The sequence below is a fragment of the Metopolophium dirhodum genome, chromosome 1 (assembly GCF_019925205.1).
Source record: "Metopolophium dirhodum isolate CAU chromosome 1, ASM1992520v1, whole genome shotgun sequence".
Lineage (NCBI taxonomy): Eukaryota > Metazoa > Arthropoda > Insecta > Hemiptera > Aphididae > Metopolophium > Metopolophium dirhodum.
The window spans coordinates 18,191,557-18,212,747 of NC_083560.1; the positions used below are offsets into that span (position 1 = coordinate 18,191,557).

Here is a 21,191-nt window from a genome sequence, read left to right on the forward strand (position 1 = left end):
ATGATTTTTAATGCATAAAAGTCATTGCTCTAAATTAATAGCTATAGCTTACTTGCTATACTTAACAAAATAATACCACTAAGGCATTTAAGGTTAAAAATAATAATATGTCAAAAGTGTGAAAAAAATATTATAACTTAAAAATAACAACATTTTTAAAAAGTACCCAGTAATACAGTACATCATATTCATGATTGAATGGTTCTTAAAATATAAATTGTAGTTTGGAAATTTGAACAAACATTATAATGTTAATTATCATTGTTCTAATACATATTAAATACTTAAAACTGCACTGCTTAATATTATGTCTTATCTAATAATAGTAGTAGTAAATCTTAAAAATATTACTAATATTACTGTATGAATCAATAGGACAATAAATTCATAGCTATTGATAACACTGAAAATATTTTTTTTATATTTTCAATAGTATCAAATAAATTATATTATGTTATAATTTATTACAATAACCATAAAATAAAAGGTACATTTATCATATTATATTAAATTAAAAAGTGTGAATATTACTATCATCTGAATATTATTATAAAACACTTCCTATCATTAAACATTAGAAATATTCGAAAATACTCGAGTCACAAATAACACATTTAAAGACTTAACTAATGTGTTTTAAATTATTTACTTGTACATTTTTGTCATCCAACAACGATAAACTCAGAATATATAGGTAAATATAATAATTAATTCTAAAAAAATTGTTGTGAGATAATAATTATATATTATGAACTAATATTAATAATAACATAGAATACAAATCAACTGGATCCAATTTTTCTAAAAAAAAACACATTTGAAACAAAAAGTAAGTAAGTATACTATATAACAACAATCACCAATTAACATATATTTTTGGAGGATCAATTTAGGAATTAAGAAAGTTTTGGGGGGCCACCAAAATTGAACATGTTTATTGGAAGAACGTAAAGGAAAAATCAAAAAATTAATATAATTATTATTTAATTCACCATAATATACACTATAAATTTCCTGTTTACAGGCCAGATAATGTGTGTCAACAAGGTGACATTTGGTGACCCCTGCTATAAAACAATTATATCTAGTGATAAATATATTGTTTTAAAATAAAGTAGAATTAAAACTTACAATCTAAATCACAAGTATAAGACTGTTAATAACTCCATTTACACTGATACTTCGTAATTTATCATTTGTAAGTACTTTATATTATGTTTTACATCAATTAACAGTAGAAATAATTTATCATAGCATATTCAACAAAAAAAAAAAAATATTTGTCAAAATATATTATGGATTATTATCTCTTACAGAATGAATAGGATAATATTGTCATTTATAACCTTAATAATCGGTCTTAACAAGGCTATGTTAAATTATTTCTACTCTATTAAAATATAAAATATATTTTGTAAATACAATATATATGTAAATTAAAGATAATCATTACAATGATTCTATTAATACCTTAACAATTAATACACAATATTGAACACGTCATATAAAAATCATAATCCAATAAAATAATATATAATAATATTAAATTAAATCTACTAAAACTTTATATTTCAACCATTAAACTTAATACCAAACCATTTAATTAAAATCACAATTATTAATGCTATTGAATAAAATAAACTGATCTAAAAGCAAGTCATTTTTGTAATAAAAACTAAAAAGTCATATTTTTACAACAAAATAAATAATAATAGGTATTAAATTCAAAACTATTATAAAATAAATAAATAACATACATTAAGTGTCAATGTTAAACAAATGCTGGTAACTTTGCAAATGTATATCTCAATTAAAATCAAGAGATCAATACTTAAGACTTAACATCTAAACTACATTTCATTTCAATCATTTTATTGATGTTCTCTGCTCGTATTTTGAATTGCTCAAACATGTCTGAAGATAGTTCTTCTTTGGTGGTGTACCGACATTTATCAAAACTGAATATATCACGCATCAATTCAATGACTTGATCCTAAGAATATTAAAAATAATATACAACCGATACAAGTTTAATAAAAAAAAAGAGAATTTGATAGAACATACATAATTTACAATGCTTAGATACACTATAATAGGGAGATATAAGTAATGTGATTTAAATTAACTATAATCAGTGCCGGATCTAGGGGGGGCAAGTGGGTAATCTTGCCCCGGGCGCTGTTGGTATCAGGGCGCTCTTAAGATTATAAAAAATAAAAATATTAGCTAAAAATATCTGATAAAATATGTATAAATTATAATACTATATATTTAAACAGAATAAATAATATTAGATATTCGAATACGTTTATATTTTGTTTATATTTTGGTCCGGCACTCCGGCGCGGTGTTGACATATTTTATATTTATAGTTACCTAGTCATTATCAGTCAGTTTTGCAGAAAACCCAAACTGGTGATCGACGATAAATGCATAGGTTTTATAATAGGTATTTACAATGTTGGAATGTACGATAATATTTTTACTGTTCATTTATTCATGTTGAATAGTCGACAGTAAAGTTGTTTTCACTGTTGTCAGATTCATTTCAACTCTACAGTTTTTTTTATTTTAACATTTCTTAACCAACAAAAAGATAATGAATTAAAAAAAAAAGCTTAGTGGGGCTGAAAATAGAAAAAGAAAACTGGAACTTGAAAAAAATGTACAAAAACTACCTAAGATCGTCAATTTCTTTTCAAAAACAGAAACCAACGGTAAGCAATTTTTACAGCTGTCAAAATAAATTATATATTTACAGTTAAATACTTAAATGTAATGAGTTTAATCAAGGTTATTTAAAACATGTTTTAAACATCTAAATAAAATTAAAATAAACATAACGTTGTTTCTACAGAGATTGTACATAATAAATTAATTGAAACAAAAACGGTATCAACTAATGATGTGGACCATGATTCAGATATGGATAAGAATATTACAGAAACAGAAACCAACGGTAAGCAATTTTTAAACCTGTTAAAATAAATTATATATTTACATATAGTTAAATATAATGAATTTAATCAAGGTTGAGATATTTAAAACAACTTAATAAAATTGAATTTTTATTTTATTGCAACAATAAATAAATAAATTTGTATTGTTTAGTAAAGAAATGTATACAATTTAGAATAGAATATTAAATAATTATTTGTTTTATTTTTAAATTTCTTACAAATCATTCACGTTTTAGATTTAAGTAGGTATTTTTGATTTTACTAATTTTAGTTATAAAATATATTGTTAAGTTATAACAGCTAATATAAGCTTAAATCGTATAAACTAACCAAAGGCCATCACAAAAATACCTTTTTTAATTTACCTTTAATTTATAGAAGTGGTTCCTTCAAATTCTGATACAAGTTCATCAATATCAAATACAATTATTATACCCAAAGAAAAAAATAAACATAAAGTTATTTCTACAGAGATTGCACATAATAAATTATTTGAAACAAAAACGGTATCGACTAGTGATGAGGACTATTATTCAGCTATAGACAGGGACAGAACTAATTGCGATAAAGTAGACACCATAAACATACATTTTACTGATCTTGGTACATGGCCTTTAAATATTACAGATACACAAAGAACATATTTAGTGAAAATGCGGCACAATTATTCCGAAATTCATGATTTTAGTAATTCGGAAAGAGACGGTAGAAATGTTAAGTCTGACTGGTTGTATAAGATACTTATGAATGGAAAAAAATTAAAAAGAACATGGCTCAGCTATTCTTTATATAAAAATGCACTTTTTTGTGTACCTTGTAAATTGTTTACTAAAATAGAAAACTCATCCAACATATCAAAATTAGCATACACTGGCTTAACAAATTGGAAAAAAGTTACCGAAAAAATTCCATTACATGAAAATTCACCAATACACAAAAAAAATGTTTGTTCTTGGACTTCATTGGAAATGGCATTGAATCACTGCAAGGGTATAGATACAGAATTGCAAAATTCTATAAGAAAAGAAGAAGGTCACTGGAAATCCGTTTTATTGGCAATTATAGATATTATAATGCATCTAGCAATGGACGGAAGTGCATTTCGAGGATCTAATGAAATTATTTCTAGTGTGGGAACATCAAACCGAAGTGGAAAGTTTTTAAATTTAGTTAATCTAGTGTCACATTATCATGAACCATTATCAAAACATCTTGAAAGACATAAAAAAGGTGGTCTTTCTTATTTTTCTCACGGTATTCAAGACGAGTTTCTGGAGATTATGGCAAAAAGAGTTAAAGATGAAATTCTTTCAAAAATAATAGAGGCGAAATATTATTCTATACTATTCGATTGTACACCGGACATTGCACACCAAGAACAAATGACCCAAGTTATTCGCTATGTTATACAAAACAACCAGAATGAATGCTAAATCATAGAAAGTTTTTTAAAGTTTGTGCGTGTGTACAACAAAACTGGTGAATCATTAACAGAAGATATATTAGATTGTTTGACAAAAGATAATCTTAGAATATCTGACTGTAGAGGACAATCGTTTGATAACGGGTCAAATATGAGTGGAAAAATTAAAGGAGTCCAAGCATGAATTATTGAAATGAATAAACTTGCAAGATTCATCCCATGCTCAGCTCACTCCTTAAATTTAATTGGTGTTAATTGTGCAAAAAGTATACCTAAAGTAGAAACATTTTTCGGCATCGTACAGAAATTATTTAATTTCTTTTCAAGTTCAACGCAAAGATGGGATATTCTAATGAATAATTTAAAATTGTCATTGAAAGGGTATAGTACAACAAGGTGGTCAGCTAAACATCGTGCAATAAAATCATTAAATACTCAACTGGATATGGTTTTTAAAAGCTTTGACGTTCTAAAACAAGAAAAATTATCAGAAGAAACAAAATTTGATGCAGATAATTTGATAAGATCACTTAAAAGTTTTTCTTTTATTTGTATGTTTACGGTTTGGGAAAAAATTCTCAGTGCAATTGACAGGATTAATATAATTTTACAAAAACCAAAATTAACAATTGATGTAGCTGTCAAACATCTGCAAAGTCTCCTTAAAATATTAGAAAACTTTCGAGAGCAAGGTATAAATGAGGCTTTATTGGATTCAAAGAATAAAGCTGAAGTATTAGGCATAGAAACGGAATTTCCAAAAGTCAGATTACGAAAAAAGAAACTTTTACCCGGAGAAATTGCAGAAGATGAGTCTTGTAACGTAAGTGAAGAAAATAAATTTTTAATAATGATTAAAAATGTTATTGACAATATCTTAATAGGACTACGTCAAAGATTTAAATCAATGAAAAATATTGCTCAAGATTTTTCATTTTTAGATCCAACATTAATTTATTCTTGGCCTATGGAAAACTTGAAAAGAGCGGGAGTCGATTTATGCAATAAATATGAAAACGACCTCAAAAAAATTGAATTCATTTCAGAACTAGAGAGCTTTAAAGAGCATGTTCACAACATATATGACGATTTAAAAAGAGCAACATTTTTTGAAATGTTGAATTTTATTTATAAAAATAAACTTCAAGATGCATATCCAAATATATCCGTTGCTTACCAAATATATCTTACAATGCCAGTTACTTCAGCTTCGTGTGAATGAAGCTTTAGCAAATTGAAATTAATAAAAACATATTTAAGATCTACTACGGAGCAAGCAAGACTTAATAACTTATCTATTTTATCCATAGAAAATAAAATTGCAAGACAAATCAATTATGAAGACATAATTAATGATTTCGCTGCAAAAAAAGCTAGAAAAGTTAATTTTTAAATTTTCAGATTATAATTTTTTTACTTAATTAAAATAATCAAGAGATTTTTTATTTAGGTTTTTGTTTTTATATTTTTTAATGGTTTTTAACTATAATATTGACTATGATCTATAATATTATAATATATATTAAGACAACAATTTAAATAAAAAATATTTGTTATATAAAAATATACTTTTGATTTGTACCTGTTAAAAAATTTTTTTAATTGTGTTGACAACCTGCAAAACCTGACCCCTGTAGCTAATACTATGTAAGGGCGCTACATTTTTATTAGCCCCGGGCGCCAAATGTCTTAGATCCGGCACTGACTATAATATTACATTTAGTTGTAAATTACATTAGGTAATATAATCATTTCATATTTACGTACTTTGAAAAACAAACATATTCTGCTCAGTTCTTCATCAGGACCTAAGAAGCCCCATGCGAGTAAAGGTGACATTTGTTCAGATATGTTGTAAAAATGATGCATAAAACCATTTGGGTATTTCAATTTACTACGCTTGGCACGGAGGACTGACCATACTGCAGTTGATAATGCCTAAAACAGACACAAATACAGTTAATACTACATAGAAAAATCCTTAGATCATATACAATGGATAGCCATCACCCATTACTAATATAGGTATAAAGATTTGAAGCCAACATAACAGTAGGATTTATTATACCACAGCGTGTGAGAATGTGTAAAACATTCTTACCAATATGTTTTAACAGTTAGGAGGATGCCACACCAATATTTGCTGTCTCCGTTTTACAAGTGCGTAACATAACAAATTTATGTTCAGCAGATCACGTTTAGCTCTGTTAGTTTAAAAAATTAGAGTAAATCGACCTATTATGAAACTTGACGGTAAGAACATTATCTATGTTTGTATGTTGGTTTTTAGGATTATTCAGTTTATAGGTGAGTTATAAGCATTTTTAATTTATGCTATATTATATGCACATAACTTGCTAAAAAATCGAAGTATCATAAAAAACCAACCTTCGAACACAGATAATGTTCTTACCATTAAGTTTCATAGTAGGTCAATTTACTCTAAATTTTAAGCTAACAGAGCTAAATGTGATCTGCTAAGCTTAAATTTGCTATGTTACGCATTTGTAGGACGGAAACAACAAATATCTGTTTGGCGTCCTCTTAATAGGACGTTACACCCACATGTGTTGTCTCTATCTTACAAATGTACAACATACCAAAAACTGTTTTGCGCGGGGAAAGAACCGAGAAGGCTACTGCCGTAACTAAAAAACAAAATTTTCACCATATAAAAAGGAGAACTTTAGCTGTGCAACGTTGTTTTTTTTTTATTGATATCACTTATACAAAAAAGTTCTTACTGTTTCAAAAACCATTATTGTTTGTATTTTTCAAACTTCAAAAACTTTTTTCATATAAATGATATCAAAAAAATAAAAACAACGTTCACAGCCAAAGTTCTCCTTTTTATGTGGTGAAAATCTCGTTTCTTAGTTATAATTGTAGCCTTCTCGGTTGTTTACTGCGCAAAACCGTTTGTTCTATGTTGTACATTTGTGAGACGGAGACAACACATGCGAGTGTAGCGTCCTTTTAATACCTAGCAATAATTGAATTGTTATTGCAAAATGTATAATATAATACTCAAAAATATTAAAGTACAATAATAACATTTATTATAAATATTACATATGCAATAACTAATAACAGTCAATATATTACATATACTAAAATCTAAAATTACCAATACTTTTTTATAGGATATTAGTTAACCCGTGCTATGCTCAGTTGTTATGTTTTTGTATTAAGAGAATATTAGCGCACCATTTGTTTTCCCTCTCTGACACACGCATAACATACAAAATTTGTTTAGCAGAACCAACTATGTGTTGTTTCTTTTAAAGATTTTGAAAAATATTCAATATTGGAGTAAATTAACCTAATATCAAACTTTAAGCTTAGAATATTATATAATGTTCATATGTTGGCTATTTTAAAATATTTTAATATTTGTACATTCTATAAGCATTTTTAAATTGTAATAATTTACATTATCATATCTTATATAAAAATTATAATATTATAATACCCAACAATACCCAACGTAGGGACACAGGTAATTTTCTTAACTTAAAGTTTAATAATAGGTGAATTCACTTGAACATGAAAGGTAATAACTAAAGACCGGATTTAATTGATATTGCAACTTTTTTTGTAGTTAAGATAAATCAAATCTGATCAAATATGTACACGATTTGTATTAATTACTGTCTTTCTGTTTAATTTTATGTTACAATTTATTGCAATTTTTAATGTTTTTGCAATTTTTTTCAATTTTGTATATTTCACGTAATCAAATGTACAAATCAATATTTCTTAACTAATTTTATAATATAAAAATAATAACATTATTGTGGATTTTTATTATTGGTTTGATTAATATGATCTTAGAAGTATAAAGGAGTATTATCTATGTTATTTATCGCTCGTCTGGAATTTTCTATCTCAAATTACTGTGACTAGCGATAATAACGACTACGAAAGCTATAAGCGTAGTGTGCGTTTACCCGTTGATACGTACTAGTACCTATTTCTTTGATCAGTTTGACCGCACAAACCGACCGTGAACGTATTCGTCGAAATGCCTAAAATAAAATCAAATTTAAAAAGTAAAATATCGAATTGGATTGCTCCTTATAATGAAAATAAAGAAGTATTTTCATCAGATGGAAAGATTATATATTGTCTCGTATGTGAAAAGTCTGTGTCTACTGAAAAAAAATATCTATTAGATCATCATTCCAAAACAAGTAAGTTTTGTATTTTATACTCATACTATACGTAATAGTGTAGTACACGTAACTCCATGTTATTTTATATCAAAAATACATGTATATTTATTTTAGTTCAACACATAAATGCATTACAAAGGAATAAAGAAAGAAAACAGCAGATTTTCATTACTTCTCAAATCTTGAATAGTAGAAATGTATTTTTTGAAGATTTATGTAATGCATTTGTTGCTGCAAATATTCCTTTGCATAAGCTGGGCAATCATGTGTTAAAATCATTTTTGGAAAAGCATACTGGCAAATCAATTCCAGATGAAAGTACTTTAAGAAAAAATTACATACCAAATATTTATAAAAGCGTAATGGACCAAATAATTAGCGATATTGGAAATGTTAGTAATAAAGTTAGGAAATATTGGTTTACATAATTGTTGACGAGACAACCGATCCAAGAGGTTTGTATAAATATTTTTTTTTTGATTTCTCATATAATAAAACATACTATTTTCGTTTAGGTTTGTCTATTGCAAATTTATTAATTGGTATATTAGATGGGACGCCTAGTAAATCATATTTAGTTGCATGTAAAGAATTAGAATCCACAAATTATGAAACTATTTGTCAGTTTATGAATTCCTCGTTAAAAATATTTCCTGGTATTGAACAAAAAGTATTACTTTTGATTAGCGATGCTGGTACTTATATGATCAAAGCAGCAAAAACATTAAAAATATTTTTTCCAAAATTAATTCATATCACATGTATGGCACACGCAGTTAATAGAGTTCTAGAGAAAATTCGAGAATTGTATCCTGGTATAAATAAATTAATTAACAATGGTAATGTGTTAAGTACTTATTTAAAATTTAAATACATTTGTAACTTATTTTGTTTATTTTAGGAAAAAAAGCTTTCCTAAAAGCACCATCGAGAATAAATAAATACAGAAAAGAAATGCCGGGTATACCTTTACCACCCGAACCTATTATTACAAGATGGGGAACATGGTTAAACGCTGCACTTTTCTATGCAAATAATTTTGAAAAGTTTAAAAACGTGATTGAAAGTTTAACAGATGATGCTTTAAGTGTCGAAAAGCTGAAACTGCTTGTACAAGATAATGCAGTCAAATGTGGTTTAGCATTCATAAAATTACACTTATCTGAGTTATGCACGAATCTCAAAAATTTGGAAGAATCTAATAGTGAACTACTGAAAAGTATGGATATTTTTAGAAAAATTGAAGATATTTTAACAAATATTCCTGGTCCAGAAGGTGAAAAAATTAAGGAAAAATGTATGTATGTAATTGAAAAAAAATGAAGGGTATAAAACTTTAAAGTGTTACTATGAAGTCATGTCAGGTAAAGCAAATGTTAATTTAGATATAACGCCTACTTTCTTAAATTGTTTTAAATATGCACCAATAACGAGTGTTGACGTAGAACGTAGTTTCTCGTTGTACAAACATATTTTAACTAATAGAAGATTTAATTTTAATGAAAATAATTTAGAAATGTATTTAATCATCAATTTTAATTCAAAAATGTAAAATTAATATTAAATGTAATTAATGTAATATTAATACGAATATATAAATACGACTTGCATTTTTATAGTGCAATTTATTATGCAATTTTTATGGGATTTTTGGTGCAATTATACAATTTTATTATGCAATTTTTGAGTGTTTTTAATGCAATTAAATCCGGTCTTTAGTAATAACACAGACTTGGTTCTGTTAAACTTACATTTACTATGTTGCACATGGGTCAGAGAGAAAACAATTAGTGCACCAACAACCTCTTAATAAATTAAGAATAGTCAAAAAATGTTAGATATTTTTTAAGGTAATCCTGGCAAAAATAAAATCTGTTAACCACTGCACTCCACTATTACACAGCCCTAAATACTATAATCTATTCCAAATGAATTTAGAATAAAATCAAGAAAGACAGATTACGTTCGCGTATGTGTAGTATTGTTGGCTGCCGTTGGTGCGCAGCAGATTATTGGCCAATTACAGCGGTCTGAGGCTGCGCAGTTTTTCCAAACTTATTTGGAATAGATAAGTATGCGTGTGTTTCTGTGCCCAGAGATAAACACTTAAGATATGTATTATTATTTTAAACAATATAACTGATTTGTGCAACAAAAAATAATTATATTTTACTTTTACTAATTTAAATTTTCAATGTTTATTATTAAGAGTAGTAGTGCATTTCACAATGTTAACAGAAAACCTGATGCACATGTTACTTTGAAAATGTTTTTCAACTGTCAAATTATTGATTTGAAGTTTTATACAAAGTTTTGATTCATTAACAAAAACTTAAAACAGCGGCAACACTATGTTACAAAGCATTCATATATAAAAGTAGTTAACGGTATATATGACATGAAATCAACAACAATATAAAAAAGTTTCTTTTAGAACCACCTATTACACATTAACTGCTATTTTGAACTTCCTGGTATCTCTAAGAATAATCTTTGAATCAGTAGAGTAGTTTTTGAGTATAAACCACAACCATAAACATAATACTCTCTTTTATATATATAAATATACATAGATAGTAATTATTTATTGTTGTTCTACTGATATTTTAATTTATTACTTTATTGCCGCGTTGCATAAAAAATATATCAATTTAAATGTTTAGTAATTGTTTATGCACATTATATACTATTTTTTACTTTATGGTTTATTTGTTGTTTTTAAACAGTTGCCTGACTTGAAATTAAAAAATAAATATTAAATATGTTTTAGATATTGGTGCCAAATAAACATGATAAATGAGCGCGAACATGCCTAATTAGTATTTTAGTTTTGTTGGCTTCATAAATAGTTCGAGTGATACTTCCATTGTATAATATGATCTAAGGATGAATCCAATATATAACTTTCAATATTACAGTTTCTTTAAATCCTTTTGATAACCAACGATTTTGTATTACGGCAATCACTGAAGTTGGAGGCGCTTCAAGATCTTCAAACGCATCCATCAAAATGTAGTCCATAACAATATCATAAAATGTCATTTTTTTCACACCCCTGGTTGACAGTTCAATTTCAGCCTCTGTCCAGTGTGCATCAGTTTTTGCCCAACTCAACATCTCCTCATAAGCTAAAAGAAAATCCTTGGGGTCCTAAAATAAAATAAAATTACATTTTTATTAGCTAATAAATTTAAAACTAAACTAAATAATATGACAAAAAAAATATTACTTTCTCGGCAAATAAAAATATATCAGTTAATATACGTCTCCCGCAATCAGCAAACCACATTGAGTTTTTTTCATTCTTGAATACATTTTCGAAAGCTTGTCGAATACAGTGCAATTTACAAACATATTCTCTGTCGGAAGCACAATTCACTAATGTTGTACGATAAGTCCTGAAAAGAATTAAAAATGTGTTATATCATATTATAATACTATGTTCAAATGACAAATGGTTACTGATTAATTCAACAACAATTAACAAACATTAGGTACCTGCATGCTATGCCCTCAATTTCAGAGTATCTTAAAGCATTTTGATATAAATAATAGTTGTCAAAATTTAATTCTTCAAATTCTCTTAAATTTGCAACCTAAAACATCATACAAAATATTTACCGTGATATTTAAAAAAAATAATGATTAATAAACACAGTAAAACATTTAGGCCAAATTTAAGATTGTTTACAGTAAGTTATCAACTTTAGCAAAAATGTAATCCATAACAGTAATCATCAAGTAACTTAGTGTAATGACAAAGTGAAATTTTACAATAATACATGATTGATTTGGAGTCACCATGATGGAGTCTATTAGTAAAAAGGTATATGGTATAAAATATAAATGTATGATGTTCAATATACACAGATATATGAATTGTATGATAACTAAATAGCTGACTCCATATACAAGGTATATAATTTTGATGCCTGGTGCATTAGTCACTTGGTCGATCTTTATAAATACTTATTATTTTTATAGGGTCCTAACTCCTAATCACAAATAAATATTAAAATAACCATGAACTCGATGAAGTAAAATAATAATATGAACTGACAACGAGATCGTATTAGTATGATATTACGGATATTTAATAAAAATAATTAATTTAATCATTAAAATACTTGTTACAATATTTTGGTACTTAACTCCCAGTATCATTCCCTTTACTTATTATTCGTATATACATATATGAATATAATTCTGTAATATATACCAGAGTTTAACACAAGAACTTGGGCAGTAGTGTAGGCAGGTGTTGTAAATATATGATTAGAGCGTGGATTTGTAGTATGCACTAAAAAGTGTCCAAATATACAAGAAAAAAAACTTTAAATTGGGTAATATGGAAAAAAAATTCATAATATAAGAGTTTATAAATGAATGACTCAAAAATAATTTAAAACAAATTAAATAACTTATAATTATAATTATTGGTATCTATTTAATAAACAAAAAATTGTGTTATGTATAATTAAATATTATTAAAATGAAAAAAGTGCCTACAAAAGGTATCACTCAATTTTATGCTTGACAAAATGTTGTTTTATACATTTTTTTAAAATTTTTGCTTCAATGTGCTTTACATTTTTAATTTTGAGTAATATGCAATAACTATTAAATATGCAGTAATATACAAAAAAATCGCCATTATCTTTAAACTATCTATGAACTAGTTAATCAACATTGGTGACAAAAATCGAAGAAAAAAAAAAAAAAGGAAAAATATATATTTATGTAATTATTTATCTAGATAATTATTCAAATGATTTTTTTAAAATTATTTGAACAAAAATGTCTTCGAACAATTTCATAACATTATTATTCAAATCATTTTCAAACATAATATATACTAGTACAAAACATGTATTAAAGAATGATTATAATTCTTCTAGTATGTTTACATTATGTAGTATGTACCTCAGTAGTAACTATTTATCAATATTGAAGACGTAATTATTGCACATAGTAAATAGTCCAGTTTCAGTTTTATTTACTATCATTTATGATTGTTGTAAGTGTTACAAAATACTATCATTAAATATTATTCATACCATAATATTATAAAAGTATTATTAAAATATAATTTAAATATATATATATATATATATAATTCTTTACTTTCTTCTATAGATCTTTATTTGTTTTAATTATAATATTTTTACATTCTTCCAAATAAAATAAGATTTATAGTTGTGTAACTTGAAATACAATGCCAACTATTGTTTATAATATGTGCCTGTTTTAAATTACAATCATATGTTTACCCAAATAAAATAAACAAAAATTATTCAAATTATTATTTACTCCAATAATCATAGTTGAAAATTATTCGAATAAAATGTTATCTAAATAATCATCTAAATAAAATTTAATTTGAATAACGCCCTACTCTGGATATAAAAACGATGACGTCTCTATACTAGTTAGTGTATACATTTATTGAAATAAAATACATTTTTTATTATTTAAACGATTAGTAAACACTCCCCAAGTTGTATACGGCTACCAATCATTGTTAACAGTAACATAGTCGGCTATCTAGTTATTATTCATATCTGTAATTAAATATATCTGTACGTATATTCTGTCGGTATACCATATAGCATAATAAAGTGTTATTGTATAAAGTTTTTGTAAACATACACCTCTCTGATAATAAACATACCACAGTTTAAAGTACAAAGATCACTACAACTTGCCTTTCAGATAGCCTAATTTATAGTTTGAGTTGTTTTATTTATCAGTAAAAATACAAGTATTCATGGGAACTAAAACCGTTTTAACGCTAACATATAAATATAATACATGTAAATCATAGATTCAGATAGAATGGATTTGAAACAAGAGCCAAATCACCAGGCCACTTAAGGTTTAAGATAGGGTTGTACATAGGGGGAGGGGGGCAATCAAGTAGTCCACAAGTACGTATTAGTACCACAAGTACCTAGTATTAGTACTTAGTATTATAAGTATTAGTCCACAAGTACCTACCTATATTCATCATATTAACTAGTTATATATAATATAGGTAGCACTCGATATGGGCTTGTTGATTTCCTCCCCTCACTATCCTACCATAAGTCTTAAGAGGGTGACGCACCCGCATATGTTGTCTCCGCCTTACACATGAACGGCATAGCAAAAAGGTGTTGGCAAGAGAATGAACTGAAAAACTACAGTCATAACTAAGAAACAAAATTGTCACCACTAAAGGAGAACATTGGCTGTGTAATATAGTTTCTATTTTTTTGATATCACTAATAAGAAAAAAGTTCTTATTGTTTCAAATCCATTATTAATTTCTGATAACCAAAAAATAAAAATTATATTGCACACAGCCAAAGTTCTCCTTTTCATGTGGTGAAAATGTTGTTTCTTAGTTATGACTGTAGCATTCTCGGTTCTTTCCCGCTAAAAATAGTTTTTGCTATGTTGTACATTTGTAAGACAGAGACAACACATGTGGGTGTAGCGTCCTATTAAGAGGACGCCAAACAGACACATGCGGTTGCAACATCCTCTTAAGCATACCAGTTTACCATCACTGGCTGTTCGTTTCCAGTTCATTCTATCTTAATCCATGATGTAAACAAAGTATAAGATTTCTTAGACATCCGCTTCAATATCTCAATGTATAATTAATATTTTTTAGAAATGTTAATAATTTAAATTATAGAATTTATAACAACAAACTATCGATGCCTATGATGCCCAAGACCAAAGGATAAAAATTATTTATAAAAACACTACTACTAAAAACATTAGGAAGGGAGATTTAACCATTGCCACCCATTATATTCATCCTTATATACAGTAAATAATTTTAGAATAAACTAGTAATAAAATAAAAAAAAATGGATTTAAAAATTGAAAATTATAAGAGTAATAACTTTTGGCTTGTGAACTACTGGTGCTTAATTTGTTACGTAATTTGAATTTTTTGTTCAATAAATTATGTTACATGGGAATAAGTATTGTGTAAATGGTAAATCCCCGTGAGGCGATATTATATGAAAAAAAGTACTAATTTGAATCTTGACTTATATATATATATATAACAATTGAGTCTCTTGATACAAGATACATAGCTTACATCTGTGCGTGCCGATACAAAACTATCTACTGACGAACGACGATCATCAAACTTCAATGTTTCACCATTTCCATTTTGTTGAACACGAAATAATACTGACCTCTAAATTAAGAAAAAAATATTTAATATAATTAACTGCAACTTAGATAAATACAAATATTAAATTCTTACTTGATCTAAAAAAAGTAATTGACACTGATCTTGCAATGAATAAGCAGAATCCACCAACAGTTGAAGTTCCTTACAAAATTGAGAATCTTCAGTAGACATAAGTTTATTGGATACCATTGTTGAATTATTGCCAGAAAATGCTGTTAATGCATCTTCCCAAAACGATATACTGCATGCTAAAGATTCCATTCCTTAGAAAAAAAAACCATAAACATAATTTGAGTACAAATAATTAAGAGGACGCCACACTCACATGTGTTGTCTTCGTCTTACAAGTGTGTAACATAGCAAATTTTTCGTTCATCAGATCACGGTTAGCTCCATCAGTTTAAACATAAAAGTGAATCGACCTATTATGAAACTTGATGGTAAGAACTGAGGTAAGAACATTATCTGTGTTTGTGTGTTGGGTTTTCACCATTATTCAATTTTTAAGTGAGTTATGAGCATTTTTAATTTACGCTATATTATGTACGCATAACTTGCTAAATGATTCAACTATCATAAAAACAGCATACGAACACAGATAATGTTCTTACTATCAAGTTTCATAATGGGTTGATTCACCTTAATTTTTAAACTAACGAACCTAAACGTTATCTGCTGAACATAAATTTGGGTGCTACTCTCTTATGCGGACTACCGACATATTTCTGCTCACGTATGTGGTCTACCTTGTAAGACGTAGATTGCATAATACTTATATTGTAATATGCCATGTTTATATTTTCATAATTATAATATATGTTTATTAGCTCAAATTTGAAAAATATAATGTATTAATAATAATATGTCTACATAAAATAAATGAAAAACCTCAATATAAAAAATAATAAAAATCTTCTGATTGCATAATGCACACGATATTATACAAAACGGACACAAATATAAACGCAGTAGGTACAACACAATTGATGACCAATTCGTAACTAACAAACTTATTAACTTTGTTATAATGTCGCACAGTAATTGTAGGTAAGTTACTAGGTTAAGTATATCAACAATTTCATCTTTTAATAACAATAAACATCATTGGAAAATACAAGATATGACATATATCAGAACATTTTATCTGAACAATTTTATTTTATCTTTTAGTGGATGTACGTGTTTATAATGCACTTTATAAATAATTATTTTTTTTCTGCTACAATATGCGGTCTACATTTATGATGGTAGACCACCTGCATTTGTAGTCCGCATATGAGAGCAGCAACTAAATTTGCTGTTACGCACTTGTAAGACGGAGACAACACATGCGGGTGTGTTGTCCTGTTAAACGAGACCAACTTAACTATTAAACATTACTTACCCATTACACCTAGTTGTTGAGGTGCAGTATACTTAACTTCTGAGGATTTACAATGACTTGGAGAATCTTGAGTTGAAGATATCACAGATGTTTGCCGATTGGTGGATTTGATGCTTGGACTTAATGATCTATGGCTAGTTCTGAAAATTCGAAAACTAGATACTGAAACATAAAATATAAAAATAAAAATAATATGTAATTATTTGTTTGAATAAACATTTTAATTTACCTGAAGGTACATCAACATTAGCTTTTCTCTTGTCGTAGGAATAATGTTTTATAACTGGTGCAGATTCTCGAGAATACTTTCTTCGTTTCCAATAGTTTCCTAATACCACTATTAATGTAGTACTTATAACTAATCCCATGGATATGGAAACACGGAAACCCTGTAATAGAAATAAGACTTTAATATTTTTAATTTCTTCATTTAATTTTGTTAACATGTCAAAAAGGTAAGAGCTTTATTCAAAGTATATTTTTTTTTAATAAGTAATAAAGTTAAACATAAATCATGTATTTTTTTTTCAAATTTAATGTTGGTAATTTTTGTACACTAAACATATTATCAATTTTATCATTATTAAAATTTATAGATGAGTTAATATTTAGAAGCATATAGATATATATAGTATATACATTTTCAAGTGATAATTGAGTTTTTTTTTTTTAATTTGTATTTATTCTTCAAGAAAGTAATGGGCCCCACTTAACATGTTCAGTATAATTTTATGATCTTAAAAATAAATCTATATAGATACAAATTGAAAAACTAAATATTTAGTGTATCAAAGGTTAGGCTGATAAGTTTATGTAAACAACAAAACTATTTTACTTGGTCAATATTAATTTAAATCAAAAGTATTTGTTTCATGGTTTGTTTGTAACCTTTCATCAAAAACGTTATTCAACTCTTTGAAGAATAAAAAAAATAATTAATTATTTAAAAACTATATAAGTATAGCAAAGAAAACCTCGCAAATAACACTATGATGCACAAGCCATCCTATCAAGGTAGAAGCATTATAAGGAATTCTTTTAGTAACATTACTTAGAGGAATTAAAAAAACAAAAAAAAATCATACATTTATAATTCTAACCAACTTATCTATTTAATAATTATTATTTATGCATATCTAACTATTAAATAATGATAAGTATAAAAAAAATAGCAAACTATATTGTGAGCCATAGTAGGATTGGAAACTTAATTTGGCAGATCAATTCTTTTATTGGCTACTTAACAAATATTTGTAAATGTACCTATCTGTTCCATTTAATGTGTGTTAAACTGATATTGATATTGACTATTTCAATAAAAATATACAAACATATCATGGGCATACCAAACTATTAATAAAATAAAAGCATTATACACAATTTATAAATCGAATAATTTTGATATAAAAATATATACCTATGCATAAATATGAATATTATGTAAATTAAAAAAATGTATAAGTGCCATTTACAACACCTACTTACTTTAGTTAACTTAATTATTTATGAACTAATTACTATGTAAAACATTTCTAATATTTGTATTATATATTGTTATACTAATTTAAGTACCTACTTAAGTAGGTATAACATTTAAATGTCAGGTACCTCTTAGGTAATACAATTAAGGTGTCATAACTAAATATATATATTAGATATAAACATAATTTAAAATACAAAACAAGTTACCAAATCCATAACCTACTGGCTTCGATTTTATAGTATATCTACCTAGATACTAAGGTACATACACTTACTTTATTTTGGTAGAAATATAAAAAAAAATCTTTTTATATTTATTGTTAAAAAAAAAGAATAAGTAATAATTAAAAATATTATGGTATAGTCTATTCAGAATAAGAGCACACCAGATTTACGAAGCAAAACCGATTTTGACCGTAGCCGCCTGGTGTCGTCTTATCCTGAATAGAGTATAGTATCAAAATATAATTTAATCAATAGTTAATGTTGGGTAGAAAAAATAGCTGTTGCTTGAAGAAATGCAATTGATGTATCGATATTGGTAGTTGTTATCAAAATAATCACATAAATTAATAAAACTAGAAAAATACTGGCTAATTAGTAGGTATAATATGAAATATTATACATTTTTAGTTATATTATGTATAGTAGGTACCTAGATTAATTAATTACAATAGTAACAAATATAAAAAAATCAGTGATAAGAATTTACATTAAATAAAAATATTGCAAACAAATAGTTGTTATGAAATCAACAATACCTACTAAGTACTAATTATTAAATTGATTTGTATATATATACACAATCAAAATTACGATATAAAAATTGTCGACAAGTATTATGGATGAACGCAAACGAAAAATATGAGGTTTTTTTATTTTTCACCAGCTACAAACAATGTGCCCAAGTAGATTTTCTAATTTAAAATACTGGCGAATTTGTTTCAGTCAAACGAATAAAATAGTAAATATTGTCAAACGACACCTAACGTAATAGCACAGATAATAGTTATACGAGTAAAGTGTCGCTGTTCTGAAAATGAAAAATAACGTGACAAACGTGGGTACAAAAGTTCGAGACACGACTGACTTACATGTTCCGAGATGTGCTTTCGCAAGATCCCCGTGAGTTTGGTCAGCGGGTACAGGACCAGAGCGGATTTCTTGCCCATAGTTCGGAGTCCGATGGATTACAACTGGCGCACGGCGACGTTCTGCACATAATTTATGGAAACGCGAAACATGTTAATGAGAATAATGTACAATACCGACCGTTGTGTACGTCAAAACCCTAAACAAAATAACGATAATATCTGCATTAGGTCGACGGAAAAACTCAACGACGACCGCCGTTCGCAGTGTGAGGACGTCGCGCCGTCTCTCGTTGCGTCGAAGCGGTATGCGGCTCTCACTCGCACTCGGTAGTACATAAACGGACCGAGTGGGTTATCACGTCCTATCACGGTCGCGAGATTGCGGGTCCGCGATAACGCCGCTAATCACAACTCCGGTAACCGCGGCGGTGGTGCCCGGACGTACGATAACAGTCGTCGAGTAGTGATAACGTTTCGATACGTCCGCCGTTCGCACTCCGCGATGCAACAACAATACGCAGTCTCCGTTCCGACTTCTAAGTTCTAATTTCGAATTATTATTGTGATGCTTGTGATTACCATAGTTAATTTATTCGGTGGTGTGAGACGTGTGAAACAATCCGACCTGGCCTGAAGTGCTAACGTTTTGTAAACTAAGAAAACAGTACCCACCGGCCACCACTATTGACATTATTAATAAAACGGGCGGAACCCAACTACAGTCCAGTATAACGAAAAATAATGCATATAATAATGAACGAGTGCCTATGTGACTTTGGTAGTAGTGATTACACTGTGCGTATTAGGGAGAATGTTGGTTGGTAGACGTATTGGTTGTGCGCATTAGTCGTGAATGTGCTACGGCTACGGTCGGCAACTAGCGGACCGCAGAAGACAGGAAACTAGTACATCAACATATCTTACAATTATTTTTGTTTTCATTATAAAAATAAAACAATGTTACAAAGAGTTTTTTTCTCTGGACCTCATTTGTATATTATATTAATCGTCCAGACTCCAATAGAAATTACTTGACGAGGGAGTATTTAGAGCAAACCCGGCAAATGATAGAAAACGCCTTTGAAGATCCTCTGGAATAGTCACAACTAGCAGTTTATGAAAGCAACCATACTTGAGTATGAGACGAACAAGATAGGGCTTTGGGAGAACAAAGTCTGAACTCAGATGAAACACGTTTAAGAAACCCTAACATTTTAATAGCCTTACAACTAATCAACCCAATATGAGATCTATACTTGAGGTTAATAGTTAGAAGTACACTTAGGTCTTTTTTGAGAATAGATGAAATAATAGAACCATTTATTGCAAAATTGTGAGTGAGCAATGATCTAGCAATCAACATTGTTTGACATTTAACAACATTAATTATATTATATTAATTCTATGTATCCCGAGACGATTTAATTAAATAATTTATTAAGTTAGTAATTAATTGATTTATTTTAAAGTGATTT

At 27.7% G+C, this 21,191-nt stretch overlaps 2 protein-coding genes across 2 annotated transcripts; one reads left to right on the forward strand and one right to left on the reverse strand.

The window, feature by feature from the left end:
- Positions 1–967: 967 nt before the first annotated feature.
- On the reverse strand, positions 968–20,047 carry LOC132935414 (mitoguardin). Its single transcript, XM_061001956.1, has 10 exons — positions 19,717–20,047; positions 17,370–17,529; positions 17,141–17,302; positions 15,829–16,019; positions 15,658–15,759; positions 12,057–12,154; positions 11,788–11,956; positions 11,475–11,708; positions 6,151–6,321; positions 968–1,993 (listed from the first exon to the last, which is right to left on the reverse strand). Exons 1-10 carry the CDS (start codon positions 19,792–19,794, stop codon positions 1,832–1,834), a joined length of 1,527 nt encoding a protein of 508 aa, XP_060857939.1. The 5' UTR covers positions 19,795–20,047; the 3' UTR covers positions 968–1,831.
- Positions 9,276–10,136, forward strand: LOC132935415 (uncharacterized). The gene is made up of 2 exons (XM_061001957.1): positions 9,276–9,397; positions 9,460–10,136. The coding sequence occupies exons 1-2, from the start codon at positions 9,322–9,324 to the stop codon at positions 9,879–9,881; spliced, it is 498 nt and encodes a 165-aa protein (XP_060857940.1). The 5' UTR covers positions 9,276–9,321; the 3' UTR covers positions 9,882–10,136.
- Positions 20,048–21,191: the final 1,144 nt, after the last annotated feature.